Below are 15,322 nucleotides of genomic sequence, written 5' to 3'. Positions count from 1 at the left end.
TATTGGTGAGGTTCAGTTGATTAAAATTAATACCTTAGAAAGTCTCTCAGGCTAATGTCTATGGAATGTCCATGTTTCATTAAATTGTAGCCACTGGACATAAAGAGCTTTAAGTATTTCAATCTTGATAATAGATTCAGGAATTTTTAAATAACCACAAGTTTTATTTTCAGGTGAAGTTTCAGGAGTGAGCTTGGCTGGAGGGAAGCTTTTGGCAGCCACTTACAGTAAGGCATTTACAGCCCAAAGGGGCTCAGCCTCAGACTTTCTGCTGGCTTCTATTGGAGGTTTCTTTTCTTGTACAAGGTGTTTTCCATGCACCTACCCTCTGCATGAGGCATCAGGTGCCTTGCTGGGCTACCATGACCTCTGCTAGCCACTGCTGCCCACACCTTGGTGCCTTCACTGCCACTGGCTCTTCAGAGTCTGTTGCTGGATCCCTCACTGCAAAGTTCAAGGATTCATCTTCTCCTTAATGAAGCATCATTTCACCTGTATTGTCCTGAGATATTACGACCTCCCTGTGCTGGGACATGCCTGCGGCAGAGAGCAGGCTCCTCCAATGCCCCCACAACCCACAGCAGCAGCCTTGTGCAAGGGGCAACTAAACTTGGCTTGAGCCCACGTGAACATCAAAACAAAAGCAAAGCTCCTTGCTAGTAAAGATCCCCTGGCATTGAGTAACACCATGCAGGGCTTTCCTTTCAAAACCATGTCCGCACCCAAACACACAAAAACACACAGAACCATGTCAGTTGTTATTTTAAATACTTTTAAATTCTATTATGTTTCCTTTATGAGTCGTTTTCTTTTTTTTTTCCTCGTTGACTGTCATAAATCAACCCAGCTAATCCCACTCTACATGTATTATTATTAGGAGGGGCATGGTAGAGTGAACAAGGAACTAGGTCATGGCTCAACCATCTCCTTCTCCAAACAGCTCCTATTACTGGTGATAGAACTGGAGAATGTATAGAAAATGGCCAACACCTAAGTGGGTTGTGCTTCTCTTTGGTGGCCAAGCTTTAGCTAAAGGAACTCAGAGCTGGCCTGGGAGCCATGAAGTGTGCTCTGAGATGCACATCAGATTTGTGCTCAGTGGTGAGACTACAGGCACTCTCTCCCTGGGGAGCTGCTTCATGCTGGGGCTTTGGGAAGCAGCAATTATCAGACTGGCAGGGCAAGAGAGGAATAGCAAAGTGAACCAACGTAGCAGGAAGCAAAAGTGTAAGTTCACCAGGTTGTCCCTGGGGCTTATTTGACCAAGGAGGAGTGTTATACATTCAGTATTGTTGTCAGCTTTCTTTTTCAAAGGATACAGGTGCCCTGCAGGCAATCTGAATGTGACCCTGACAGCTCTGGCACATGCCAGGCCCCTACATCAAATCTCAGAGTTGAAATTCATTTCTCAGAGGCCAAGCCACCTTGGTGGCAACCCATCCCACTTGGATTCAAAAGAGACCAGAAACCTACATTATATTTTGGTGCGCGTCTCAAAGAGCTCTGCTACTTGCTCCTGTGAGGCTACAGTGTGCCAGTAAACCTGGCATCCACCTCTGCTGTTGCAGCAGAAATACAAATCCACTTCTAAGCTAGACTTTGCCAGAGCAGAGAACAAACAAACTGGAAAAGTGCCTTTGGCTCACTACATTCCTGTGTCCTGGCTTCAGCCTGGCACAGGCCGCCAGCAGGTCCCCTCAGCAGAGCAGTGTGGTGAGCAGTATGGCCAAGGCAGCCTTTTCCCTTCTTGGGAAATTGTTTGCAATTAAGTATCAAAATGTTGCATCCCTCAGAGGCTGCTCCACAGTTCTGCACCAAAGGTCTTTGACCCCAAGTGTCTGTCATGCCCTGCACACCCCAGCAGGGCACAGGGGCTGCAACGCCCTCTTCCTGCTCACCAAACTGCCTGAAACATGTCAGTTGTATGTAAGTTACTAAACAGCTGGATACAGAGCAATGGAGATGGACAGGCACCCAAAAGCACATAGACATTTAATTCTGTCCACACTGGTGTCTCTGACACTCCTCCAGCACGGGAGGGGTGGAGGGTGCTCTAAGGTCTGGGGCAAGAAATCCCAAAGGGACAGGTACCATCACGAGGCAGACCCCAAATTCCCTAGCCTCTCCTAGTAATTTATTAAATAAAGACAAAGGCAAGCCCAGATGTATTCAGTTTATTTCCTCTGGATTTAGACACAGCTCTGGCTAACCACCATGGCACCAAACCAACCACGACTGGTGCCAGCCCCCCAGCTCCTCATAGGAGGACCAACTGGTGGGATCCCTGAAACCCTGGCAGGTCTGGGGCTGCACTGAGGGAGCAGCTCTGCAGGATGCACTTGGGTAGATGTGGTTGTTGGAGGAAGTCAGCACAGACCTACACAGAAGGTGCACCATGTAGGAGTCAAGCCTTGGATGCAACAGCATAATGCAGATGAGCAGACAATCAGAAGAATGCAGAAATGGGTGTCAGCTCTCCAAACTGAGAGTTGCCCTTCCCTTCCTCCCCCCAGCTTTTCCTCTGGCTATTTTGAAAAGGGGCCGGGGGTTAAGCATTTACAGAAGAGGCTCTTTAGAAGGGAAGGGTTTCTGAAGGCAGAGATCTGTGGGCAGTTCTTTGAGGAGCCAACATGATGAATCTTTTCAACAGTCTACAATGAAGGGAGATAACCTCAAAGAAACAAACGATGCTGGTGACTCAGAAACACCCAGAGCTTTGTCCTGTGCAGATTCAGCATTGGAGGAGGTGCAGCAAATGACTCTTCGAGCATTTGCTCGATGGTGGTAATGGTGGTAATTGTGCCCTCTTCATAGTCTGGGCATTTGTTTTTCCAGATGCACTGAGTTCCCCTCTGTCTTGCCCAGGACCAGCTTTTAAAGAGGTATCAAGAAGGACCATCCTTGTCTACAACCTTGTCGCCTGTGACTGGATGGGAAGCGGGTGCTTCTGAGCCCGGAAGGTTTGGATAGGCACAAGCTACAGAAGCAAAGAGAAAAGACAATTCTCTTTTGCAGATTATAAGTCCTAGGAATGCCAAAGCTGGCAGAGGGAAGCAGAAAAGGACTGAGAAAGTGCCAATGCAGCAGGGAGCTGAGCAAAGCTGCTCAAGGACGAGAACTTCAGCAAAGATCCCTGCAGTGTTTTCTGGAGACAATGCAGTAAATTCAGCAGTAAAGACTGCTGCAACCTTCCTTTTAGGAAGTAGCACCAGAAGCAGCTGTTGGATCAAAATAAAAGCTGTCCCTTTGTCTTGGACATGAGCAATTCTGTGACTCAATGCTTGCTCTGAGATAGAGGATGCTCTGATCCCACACACAGGAGTAAATTTAATGGTTGGAGAGGGATGATTTACTGGTTTAGCAGCAGTTACTTGCCTAGTAGATCTAGTCTAGTCTTCAGCCAGCACTTAGCAGGAGCCGGAAGACTGGTTCATTAGCACACCTGAGACATTTCTCTAGCAGATGCTAAAGAGAAGCAGCTATTTTTGGTTGAGGGAGAAAAAGAATAGGTCCTCCAAGGGAGTACAGCAGGCCTGAATGAGTCCTGAGAAGTGCTAGAAAAGAACAGGAAAGGCTGGAAGCAGAGTCAGACCCACCAGGAGGTGCTGACACAGGGAGGAGGGTCCCAGCAAATGCTGTGCTAAACACAGAAGAGGCACTCCTGAAACTCCACAATCATATTAACCTGTTAATTTATACAGTGTCTCTGTACAAAAATAGAAGGGTTCTAATAAGATTAACAATATTAAATAAATATTAATAGAAAAAGTCTTTGGCCTAGTTCATAGCTCATCCTTTGGGTTTATGTTCATTTCACTGGGTCCTAGATGCTCCTGGTCCAACATCGCGATCACTTCATCTGCCTGGATTCGCTCCTGCAAGAGTGGAAGGGGAGAAACAGTAACAGCAGAGCTTCAGTGCCTGCTCTCAGATAAGTCAGTGTGGCTCAGCCTGCTGGGAGGACACACAGCAAGGATTTCACCCCAGAACCAGCAGTGTAGTTGAGAGGATGGGGGACTTGAGCTGGGGATTTGCTGGGCAAAATTAATCAAATCCATTTCCACCTCAATACCTAATTCCCTCCTCCCTTCAGGACTGAAGTAGTTGGGGCAGAACTGATGTACTGCAGTTTCCTTATCACACTCCACTGGCAGACACTGCCACAGCATACCCTCTACCTGTCCCCTCCACATGATTTCAAGTTCCCTGGGCAGGGCTGATCTCCTACCATACAGGCAACAAGCATAGAGGATTTACCACTAGAACAAAAAAGCTGAGAGACACTAAAGTACATGACTGAAAATAAGCTTTTTCCAAAACCTCACAGCCCACCTGCATCACAAGGCAAAGGCACCAGGGTTTTGCACTCTCCCTGCATTTAATTTTGCTTGGTTTTGTATCTTTTATTCTTGTAGAGCAGAACTGATACAAAAGGGAGATAGGAGCTAGTACATCAGCCTTTTAGAACAGAATCTGGAGGGTCCCTAGTGAAAGGCATCACAGTCCAGATCTTCCAAGGTATCTTGGGTGCTCGGACCCACAGAATTCAGGCTGACAAAATGTCTTTGAAGACTTAGCAGCAGCGACACACCACTGAGCTGTGGATGGCTCTGGAGGAGTTCCCTGACCATCAGGTTATTACCACTAGGTGTCAGAAATGGCCCTGCATGGAGCCCTTCCACACCTCACTCAGCATCCCAGCCAACACTGCAAAGGGCAGTGGGTGCCCAGGATCACGACTGGTAGGAAAAACAGTCCCGGGGATAGCAGCTCGTATGGTGGGAATGCTGCTGTGGGGGTGTAATGGGGGGAAAACCGATGTGTTGGGACTGGAGAATAAGATGGTCCTGGTTCCTGCTGGATACTGGGTAGCCCTCTACTCCTCTCACATCACAAATAGAGGGACTCACCAGCTCTCTGTAGAGAGGGTCCAAGGTGAACCAGAGAGCCACAGCGCACCGCTGGCCTTTGGTGACTGCCTTCACCCCGTGGGGGTTCTCGCCGCCCGACGAGAAGCTGATCATTCGCCCGCACTTGGGCTTGATGGAGGCCTGTGGGAAACAGGCAAAACCAGGGTAGCAAAGAGCATGAGCACAGCTGCACACACTGGCTGTGGCTGGGCTCACCGTGGTCCAGGGCCTGGGACCTTACTGGGCACCTCTCTGTGTTGCCCCAGGACCTGGTGAGCTGCTGTGGAAGACATGCAGAGCTCCAGGCATGGTTGAAAAAAATGTGTGGGGTAAATAGGGAGGTGTAAAGCTTGGTCATGTTACAGGTGACCACCTAGAGCAGAATGGGGCCATGACATAACTCCAAGGAGGTTCTGGGTAAGCCTGGCATGGCTGTGGAACGCCTCTTTCTTCTCTCTGCAGAGTCCACAAGAGGTATCCCGCAGAACCTCAGGGGCAGAAGTGCCAATCAAATCAACCCTCAGGTACTTAAGTAAACACAATCTACCCTCTAGCACCTACCAGACTCCAGAGCACCATCACAGTGCCCAGACTTCTCTGTCCAACCACAGAGGGGGTTCCCAGCTTCCCTACAGAGAGGTGAGGGCTTGTGCCTGAGCCACATCCTTCTTAGGGTCTTGTGTCGACCACTGTGAGCCACTCTAGCTCAAGAGACCCAAGTCAGGCACTGCATCTATATGGAGGCACCACTTCACGTTTGGCCACGAGATGGGGTGGGAGCTCAGCAGTCCTCCAGGCAGGGATAACTACCAGTCATCCTTCTGCCATGCACTGGGATGGTGAGAACTCCTGATCTGTAGGTTTCCTGCTTGCCACAGGAAACCTGTAGAAAGTGAACAGAACATCTGTTCTTCACCTCTGCCAACAGGATTTTGTATGGGCTGTTTGCAAGGTAGGAGCCACAGGCTGCCTGGGGAAGAAGCCCCAGAGCCCCTGAGCATGGGCTGTCTCGGAGCAGCATTTGGTCTACAGCACCCCCTTACCGTCACAGTTTTGGCATCCATCTCGGTGAAAATGAACTCGCCGCCTTCAAAATCCGCGTTCATGTACAAGAGGGCACTGGGGGAGGAAGCAGGAGACCTCTGTAACAGGAGCAGTGGGGAGGGCTCAAGGCTGACCCCTGCCTCCAAGACACATCCCACATTGCTCCACCATGGGTGGAGGTCACTCAAGCTACTCCGATTTCAGGGACACAGCTGAGAACCAGCAGAACTCTCCCTGGGTAGAGAGCAATTCCCAACCTTCCCTTGGTCCCACCAGCTCTCACCCTCCCGTTTTGCACCAAAAACATCTTACAAACACACAGTCCTGTGGACCATAGGTGGGATCTCACAACCCTAAAACATCACAGAGCCATTGTAAGTAAACCATGGCATTAAGCTTAGCCACAATGCCTTCTGGCACCATAAACTACCTGCTGGATCCCACTTGTGCCACGGTTGGGATGTACTAGCTTTAAGCCTGTGAAGCAAGATACCCTGACTTGGAGAGGGTTCCTGGGTGCCCTAGGGATCAGATCTCCTTTCCTTCCCTCTTACCTGTAATCCCTAAAGGTGTAGGCAGGAGGCTCCTTCCAGCACTCGTTGGCTTCAGGGTCCAAAAGGCAGTTGTCAGCATGGATGGGGTGGCTCAGGTCATTCCTTCTCTCCTGCTGGCCTAGGCAGGACCATGTGGAGGAAGGGGGAAGGGGAAAGGGCAGATGAGATGGAAATGCCATGCTCTGTGAGGTCCATCATGGGGCGGGAGCCTGCCCAGACCCCACTCCGGGTGGTGTTCACAGATGAGAGGAGAAAAGCAAAGGCTGGGGAGAAAAGGCAACATCTGAGGACTCAGATCTGCACAGCTCTGCTTGTTCCTTACTGCAGGGAAGCAAAATGGAGAACTGTGCATGGGGTGAAAAGGAGAAGGGACAGTGAGAGGAGTCAAGAGAAGAGGGAGGAAAAAACAGGAAGAGTTGCAGACATGACAACCAAGAGACATCCCAGAAATTAGTGTCCTTGGGATAGCAGTACCCACCCTTTGCTGCTGTGGGGATGGTGACTTTGCCCAGCCCTTGGCCACCAGTTTAAGCATCATGCAAAACACAGTTAATCTCAGGCCTGAGACCCCCACTCGTAGCACTCATACCATCTAGCAGGGCTAAACCCCTCCTTCGTCCCCGCCCTGCCCTACCACTGGCCCCTCAGGCCCTCACCGGAGAGGGCAGTGCGGCACACCAGGTGTGTGTAGGAGAAGTAGAGCGTGGAGTTCAGCATGAAGTAGGACTCGACGATCCTGCGAGCCTTCTCGCTGATGTCGTAGAAGAGCCGGGCACTCTTCAGTGGGACACGGCCCTCGTAGCCATACTGGGCAAGGAAAGGGGGCAACAGAGGTCAGTGCCATGTGCCCACCAGGAGGGACGACATGGGAGAGGAGGAGGAGGAGGAGGAGGAGGAGGAGGAGGAGGAGGAGGAGGAGGAGGAGGAGGAGGAGGAGGAGGAGGAGGGAGCTCTACCTTGAGGGCTTTGAGGACAGTGGCTCCTTCAAATCTCTCATTTGGGGTGTGGGGGGAGGTTTTGCCCCTGTAACCATCTCCAGCCAACATGATGCCCTGAAAGACATGAATACACAGCTGGTCAACTGGTTCATCAGGAGAGGCGGAGCTGCAGTGGAAGCACCTGGCACCATCTTCCCCAGATTCCCCAGGGCTGCATTCACAGGGACAGGTGAGTTGGGTGGGAAGGTGCTGCAGCTTTCTATGAACATGGATGATGGATATCAGCCACCCACTCCTGACTGAAGATGTTCAGGTACCCTTAGTCCCTTCCCAGGCTCAGTTAATGGTGAATGAGAAGGCTCAACCAGACTTGTGGATGAGCATCCTCTGGAACTGTGCACAACATGGGGCAACGAGCTCTTTCTACACAGGCTCCATCTTGCAGCATGTTTCTAGGAACAGCCTGAGATGGAGCAGCAGCTCCTGTTATGGGTGTGCTATGTGATAAGTATCTGCCTGCTCTTCACAGGCATCCGGATGGCATCAGTTGCAACACTCAAAAGCGAGGTATGGACCCAGAACCTCTCCAAGGGCTGGTCACACATTCAGCTATCACATGCCTGATGCTGGGGAGAGCATCAGACACTCAGCCCAGGTGGCAGCTGTGTCCCCCCAGGGGCATTGCCAACTCACACTGGCCACCCTGTGCAGCTCTCGGCACTGCTCCTCCGAGATGACATTGTCCAGAAGCACTCGCTGGGTGCCATTCAGCTGCTCTGAGTTGTAGACAAACTTCACATCGCTGTAGAGAAGTGGGCCCCCTGATGAGAGACACAAAACAACCCTGCTGAACATGCCCTGGCCTTGTTGACATCTTGTACCGTGACTGAGGGTCAGCTGAAGTGACCCAGGTGCGCAGCCAGGGAAAGAGCTTCACAGCAGAGAGCAAGAGTTTGGCCTTCCATCAGCAACAAAAGAAACAGAAGCAATGGGAACACTGAGAGATGAAATCAATTTGCTGCAATAACATCAGCATTTTCCACCTCCTCATCAGCTGCCTTGCAAACACAGGGACTGCAACCTGAAAACGCCAGAACTTGATGGGACACAAAGAGAGACATGGACAGTGGCTAACTTGGCCCTCCTGCCCAGCTGTCCACATCATCAGAGACCTTAATTTCTCTTGCACTTGAGATGTGTGGATTTTGCTGGCTTGGTGTGCAAAGCCACTCTCTGCAATTGTCATCAATGGGTTTTTTGTCATTTACACACACAGAAAGCCTCACGGGTGCTGAGCTTGCAGCAAGCACTCCTTGTTCTCCTCCAAGAAGGGGGCTGAGAGTGGGTGAGCCAGAGGAGTCTGAGGACAATCCTCCACTGAGGTGAAGGAGCTGCCCTGGCTGACCCTGCCATCCCTCACATTCTGCCTCCTTCTGCCTGCCAGTAGCCAATGGCTTGGCTGCATTTTGGGGGTCCAGGTAACATCCCTGGAATGGGAATACAGCAGTGGCTGGGCTTTCACACTGCTGAGCTCCCACCTGGTATCGGGCAACTGAACCTTGCCACTTGCTGAGGAAATGGCAGAAGAGAGAGATTAGCTCTTTACCAGAGGTTTTGCTCAACCCCCATAAAATTTGACAGATAAAAAACCAGGACAAAGCCTCTAAATCATCTCTAAATCTTCTGATGCTTCTTTTCAGCATCTCCTCGAAGAAAGAAAATGAAATAAATGGTAACAATAAAAGCCTAAACAAGATTTTTCTCCAGGAGGAAGGTGAAATGCATCTAAACTGTGGGGAAAATTATGTGTTGTCACAGAGAGGCAGTGAAATAGTGGAAATAGAGCCGTGGAGCTCCTCTCTCACCACTTGGCACAAAGAAACTTTTCTGTGACACTGCTTTTATAATTTCTACTTTTCTTGTCTATTGAGGCACACTGTGTTTTTGGAAGGTCTCTTTGGCCTATGGAGAACACATAACCCCCACAGAGCCCTGCCACTATCCCAGTTTATTTCTGAAGAGTTAGGTTTCTTGGAAATGGAAAAGAGGGGACATTTCTGTTGTTCACTGTGCTGATCTTGTTGCTTGATAATAACATTTATTGCAAATGCAGCTGGATCAGAAACAGGACTCTCAAATCCAAACTCCTGGCATACTCCAACTCAGGCCTGAATTTTCCAGCTCAGATGTTGCTCTTCCCCAGCCATAGGCATGTGAGGGATGAACATGGAAGGCATCACTGACCACTTCCACCACTTTTTCTGTCTCTCAGAGTAAACTAGCAGAGCTGGCCATGTACACTGAATCCTTGTCCCATACCAGCGGCACACTCCCGCCTGCCTTCATTGCCCCCACTGCCTCTAAGGACCAACAGAGAGAGACCTGATTCCTGTGTCTATGCTCTGTGAAAAACACCCCAAAGAAACTGGGGAATTTTTTTTTACTTTTGGGAGTGAAGGAATTGGCAGAAAGGAAGAAGGGGGGAAGGAAAGCAGTACAGAAGAGTACAAAATTAAAATGCACTTTTTTCTTTTGGCCTATTCTTTTTCCAAGTAAAAAGAGAGAAAGAAAAAAGACAACAGAGAAAGGCAGCAGCTGGATGGACAAAATTCCCATTTTCTTTTTGAATGGTTTCAGTTCACCTTGTAAACAAAAACATTCTGCAAGTAAACCAGAATAAAAGCATAGAAGAAAAATCAAAAAGAAGCACTCTGAAATTACCTGGTTATAGAAGGCGACCAGGCCAACAAATATAATTCAACCAGCTCTTGGCTTATGCAAGATGTTTGGGATCTTCTTGTGGTATTCACTTACTTTATGTAGGCTAGAGAAGGGATAACAATACTCTGAACACAACACTGTGCAAGTGGAGACAACTTGGGCTGGGGAAACCTGTGAAATTCCCCCAAAAGCGCAACCATCTATTGCATTACAGGGAGGTTTAACTGCCTGCTGCTGTGTAGCTGGCTTGCTGGAGGCACAAGACACCTCTTGGCTTGAGACTCCGTTGTTTTGCAGCAAGAAGTCTGCTTTGGTGCTTGGCTACAATATTGTTATTCAAAATTGTTATGGGGAAAAATCTTGTCTTTAGTAGTAGATGTTATGGTATTTTCTGTGGTTGCTGAAAATGTGCTGAAATCAGTTGAATGTCTGCCAACAGGCTTAAAAACAAGTGATTTGATATAAGCTAAGACCTGAAATCATAAACCAGTCTGCAAAGAGAAATGGTTGCTAACCATGGTGTGATCCAGCACATTTTGCATAGCATCAGGACTGTTGCCTCCAGAATCCATCCTTCTGCAGCCTTGACAATAGGGAACATGTTGATATTATAAGTATCTTGAGGCAAGACTACTGTTTGCTGGTGCCACTTTCCCCACAGTGAGGAAGACCCAGCCTCCCACCTTCACATCTTAGGGCTCTGTCCTTAACAGCTCAGCAGGTGGGAAAAGCAAGTCCAAGGGCAGAGCAGTGCTGGTGTGATCCACAGACCCAGAAATGCTGTGGCAGCCCTGAAGACTTCTCTGTCTCTTAAACTTCAACCCCCTCAAAGAGGAGTGCTCCTCATTGCTCAGCAGCCTTTGCAGTCTGTAGTCTGTAGCAATAGGAAAAAATGTCCTGATTTTGTTCATCACACTTACCCTCCTTCAACTCTCGATCTGGCTTTGGCATGGGTTTCTTTGCCAGGGACAGCCGGGGCCCATCCTCTGGTTCACTGCTGATGCTTGACGGGACACTGAGAAGCAAGAGAAAAGAGGAACACCATGACTTTGGCCATAGATCACCAGTTCTTAGACTTGCACTTTTGCACCCTTTGCAAACCAACATATGAAAAAAAGAGGCAAATCAGTACTTTGTACAAATGTCACAACCATGCAAGTCAAAGCCCTCACCCTGTTCTGTGGCAAACCTTGCTTCTCTGGTAATGAGAACAGTTTCCACCAGCAAAGCACAGACATCAACAAACCTGAACGGCACCACCTGCCTCATCAACCAAGTTGCCTCTGGACCATCGCTAGTTTTGAGGCACTCAGCTAAAAATAAGGTCCTTGTGGGAATGTTTGCAACGGTAAGGGGCAAAGGCCCCTAATTCAACTATGACGGTGTGCTGGGGTGGATGGTCAGGACCCCCCAAGTGGCAGGCTGGTACCCAATCCATAGGCACTTCCCCTTCACCCCGCCGTGTGGAATGGTGAAGCCATGGGCTCAGTTGGAGCGGCTGGTGGCTCACCTGTGCTCGTCCTGGCGGGCTCCATACCTGTTCCAGTAGTTCTGTGGGAAAAGAGAGAGGTCAGGTTTCTTAACTTAATGCTCCAGCTAAAGCCAGGGAGTTTCCTGCTCTACCTTGCACCCAGGAACATCAGCCAGCCTCTTTGGATCCATCCCACATAACTTTGGGCAATTGATTGAGGTGACCAGATTGAAAATGTAACCCCAAACCGAACTGGCACAGTAAGATGAGTTCATAGGGACTTCAACTTGCCCAGCTTTCTCTGTCTCAATCCACCACCATGGCAGTGGCTGAGACTCAGCCAGACACCATGGCAGGAGAGCTGGACTAGGCTGCATCTCCTCCACCCTGGAACAGCTGCCACCCTTGCTTTGCCATTACCATTTTCCCATGGGGAGCAAAAGACCCAGCTTCTGAGTCACTACATGGGACTGGCTTTATAGGAGAGAGGAGAGGAGAAGCTGGTCCTGTAGCGTGAACTCCTAAAGGTCGTGGGCACAGAACACTCAGGCATTACCGGCTCTGTGTAGGTGTATCCAAGGCCGGCCGCAGCCACCTGCAAGAGGTGGGACTCCAGCTTATGGCGCTGCAGGAGTGTTTTTGCTTCCTGAAAAGAAAAGAGAAAGGAGAGTAGTTGCACATGCAGTTTTCACAAGACACAGACAATGCACCTCTTCTTCAGAGGGGTTTGGTTCTCGTGCCACACTGCAGACTCCTGTGGGGCAAGGGATGCTTGGAGTAACCCCGGGCATAGGGCTGAACTCCTCAGAACATCAGAGAAGGGATATTCAGCAACTCATCTGAGAAATCTGAATCCCCAGAATACATGCCCATAGCTGGTAGAGAGGGCTGAGCACCTTGGAGAGCATCCAAATATCTGGGCAAAAAGCTGGCCAGAGAAGCCCCAGCTGCAGAGCAGGGTCAGGTTCAGGCTGGTGGGGCAGGGACCATGGCTGGGCTGTGCCTTGGCTCCTCATGTGCAATGTGGAGCCCAGGGCCTGGCTGTGGGTGGGTTACAGCAGCACAGCCTGGGATGCACTCAGGGTGCTTGCATGATGACCACAAAGCACAGCCAGCTGGAAATTGTCCATCAGAGGGCTTCATTTTGAACGAAAAATTTGTAAACAAAACACTTGGGCTTCTCCTAGAAAACGACTTTGCAAAGCAAAAATCACCTTTTTTTTTTTTTTTTTTTTTACAGAAAACTTTAAATTACTGGAAATAATTAAATGTTTTTGTCAATGTTTTTTCCTAGATTTATTTTGTGAGGAAAACCAATAATTATTCTTGTTTTCTTTTTTGTCATTTCCCCTTTTCTTTTTTAGCATTTTACCAAAGTAACCTTGATTTGCCTGGAAATCAAAGAATACCCGAGAGAATGGAAAAAATAATTCCTGCCTACCCTCTACTTATGGTGCAAGGGAAATGAGCCTCAGCAGGGCTGTGATGGTATGGGAGGAACTTCTGCATCGTGAGAAAGGCAGCCCCATGGCCACAGATAAAGGCTGTCTGGACTGGAGAGGAAGCCTGTCCTGCTGGGTAACAACACACACTGTTTGGATGTTTGACCCCAGCCTAATCCTGTGATAGCAAAGCTACTCCCCACAGAATAGGCTGAGCCCTGAACTCCAAGCTAAAGAACTTGAGAGTAACACTGGCATCCCAGCCTCCCCTTGGGAAAATATTTCTCAGTCCTTGCTTAACAGAGGTTGGCCTTTCCTCAGTGCTTCACTCCATTCCTCCTCCCTGTCTCCTCTGGAGCACTGGACAAGATGAGGGTTTACATTGTTGAGGTACTTGCTCATCACTCTCCCTGCCCTTAGCCTTTGCTAAGCTGAAGTCCCATTTAAAGAAGATCCTGCCCACCAGCTTCTCCCCCACACCAGTGACTCTGGACTTGCACCCTGGCAACTGGCATCACCAGTGAGCCCAGCACTTCCACCTCTGTTTTCAAAGTGGTCCCACTATGGCTAAGCTTCCGAGCTGCCTTTATTTTCAACTGATGCTTTTGTTAAAGCCTCCTATGGAGAGGTCTTCGGTGTCACTCACTCTCACCTTTCTGGGTTTGATGGTGTTTGGATCCATTGCACCCTCCAACAGACCCTCATAATAACCTGCATTCTCCAAGACGTCTTCATCGTCAGGGTGGAAGAGGAGGTAGGATTTGGCACACTCCAGGGCTTTTACATAGTCACCAACTGGGAGGGAATACAATAGTAGTCAGGGGGGGCAAAGAGGGGCACAGCCCTACTGGCAGTGCCAGGGGCTCACACAGACCACAGCGGGGCCGAGCCGAGGAGGGGAGTCTGCAGGGAGGGAGGGCACAGCCTGAGCTCCCCACCAGCTGAAGGGGCAGCCCAGCACTCTACAGGGCTCTTTTGATGCAACTTTATCTTAAGCACTCCATTTCACCAGCAAGGAAACTGAGGCACAGAGACAAGACTTCTCTGCCCTCATGCACAGATCGGATGGTATCCAAATTGGATCCAATTGGATGGGCAGGCTGTGGATGCCGTCTGGCACCAAATTGCGTCTCATCTGTGCGTCATCTCTCAGGGCTCAGGGGGGTTGTATCCACCACATTAAACCTCTAACTGGGCAGAGGAATTAAAAAGCTTGTACACCACACAAGAAACACTGCTGACTCCTGCTTTCTTCCCACTGTGTTGATGAATGAAGAACCTTTTATGTTTGAGTAACAATTTTGACCCTCACACGTTCTTTCTTTTTCAGGAAAAAGCTCTTAGCACAAGCCTGAGAGAGCAGAATTCTGACTACATTTTCTTTTATGTAACAGAACACAATCAAATAGCACACAGAGCAACCACACAACTGGCAGCATTTTATAGCACTGCCAACTCCTAATGTTTTGCCATGCTTCCAGCTCCTGCACATTTACTAGGAATCTTAAAATACTTGGCAACTGGCAAAAATTGGCATCTTGGGATAAGCTTGGGACAACTCATATATCTGTTATATATTAACTTAGAAAATGTATCAGTTCATTTCAGAAAATGTGAAACACAGAACTTTGATGTCAAAAGGCAGAAGAAAGGACCTTAAAAAGGTTTGATTTATTTAAAAAATAGCAATGTTGAACCTAAAGTCTGGGCTTTTAAAACCTGACTGATGATCTAAAACACCTTTACAAAACTACTTGATTGCATTTCAGTAAACCTGACTTTTGAAGAGTCAGTGTCCAATGTCCTTTGCTTCCTAACTCTTTCAGACCATGCCACTGCATCACTGTAGCACAGACATCGGGGGAAACAGCTTTACTTACACATGAAATAATTCAAACTTGTACAAAATGAACAAAACTCAGCAAGCAATATGAAGAACAATACAACAGCCTTTACCTCTGTAATAGGCAAACTGCAAGTAGTCGTAATGGAGGGGAAGGAAATTTTCAATAGGTGAGATACGGCCTGAACGCGTGGCGAGTTCTCGGACACAGTCATGTTTGCAGGCCAGGACTTGCATGTAATGGTCTGCCAAGAAAAGAGGGAGAAGATGGTCTGAGCTGAGAGGGATGGTGATGGTGCTGAGACAAGGACAGACAGAACTTAAAACTCCCCCACTAAAGGACATGCAACTCATGCTGCTCTGGTCCAGCAGGTGACTGTGCACCCACAGATAGAGCTT

The 15,322-nt window shown here is 48.9% G+C and overlaps 1 protein-coding gene across 1 annotated transcript in view; it reads right to left on the bottom strand.

Moving 5' to 3' along the window:
- Positions 1–2,159: 2,159 nt before the first annotated feature.
- Positions 2,160–15,322, bottom strand: part of P3H2 (prolyl 3-hydroxylase 2) — a 68,559-nt gene continuing 55,396 nt past the window's right edge. Inside the window, exons 4-15 of the mRNA XM_050308792.1 lie at positions 15,037–15,168; positions 13,733–13,875; positions 12,195–12,284; positions 11,678–11,718; positions 11,088–11,182; positions 8,140–8,267; positions 7,465–7,560; positions 7,165–7,315; positions 6,509–6,626; positions 5,954–6,029; positions 4,911–5,051; positions 2,160–3,875 (exon numbers count right to left, since the gene is read on the bottom strand). Of these exons, the coding sequence (XP_050164749.1) occupies positions 3,783–3,875; positions 4,911–5,051; positions 5,954–6,029; positions 6,509–6,626; positions 7,165–7,315; positions 7,465–7,560; positions 8,140–8,267; positions 11,088–11,182; positions 11,678–11,718; positions 12,195–12,284; positions 13,733–13,875; positions 15,037–15,168 (1,304 nt within the window). The 3' untranslated portion in view covers positions 2,160–3,782. The remainder of the gene's footprint in view (positions 3,876–4,910; positions 5,052–5,953; positions 6,030–6,508; positions 6,627–7,164; positions 7,316–7,464; positions 7,561–8,139; positions 8,268–11,087; positions 11,183–11,677; positions 11,719–12,194; positions 12,285–13,732; positions 13,876–15,036; positions 15,169–15,322) is intronic.

Source organism: Myiozetetes cayanensis, unplaced genomic scaffold (assembly GCF_022539395.1).
Source record: "Myiozetetes cayanensis isolate MyiCay16 unplaced genomic scaffold, myiCay2020 scf13, whole genome shotgun sequence".
Classification (NCBI taxonomy): Eukaryota; Metazoa; Chordata; class Aves; order Passeriformes; family Tyrannidae; genus Myiozetetes; species Myiozetetes cayanensis.
Note: the sequence above shows the minus strand (reverse complement) of the source record. Positions and strands in the feature narration are given on the sequence as shown.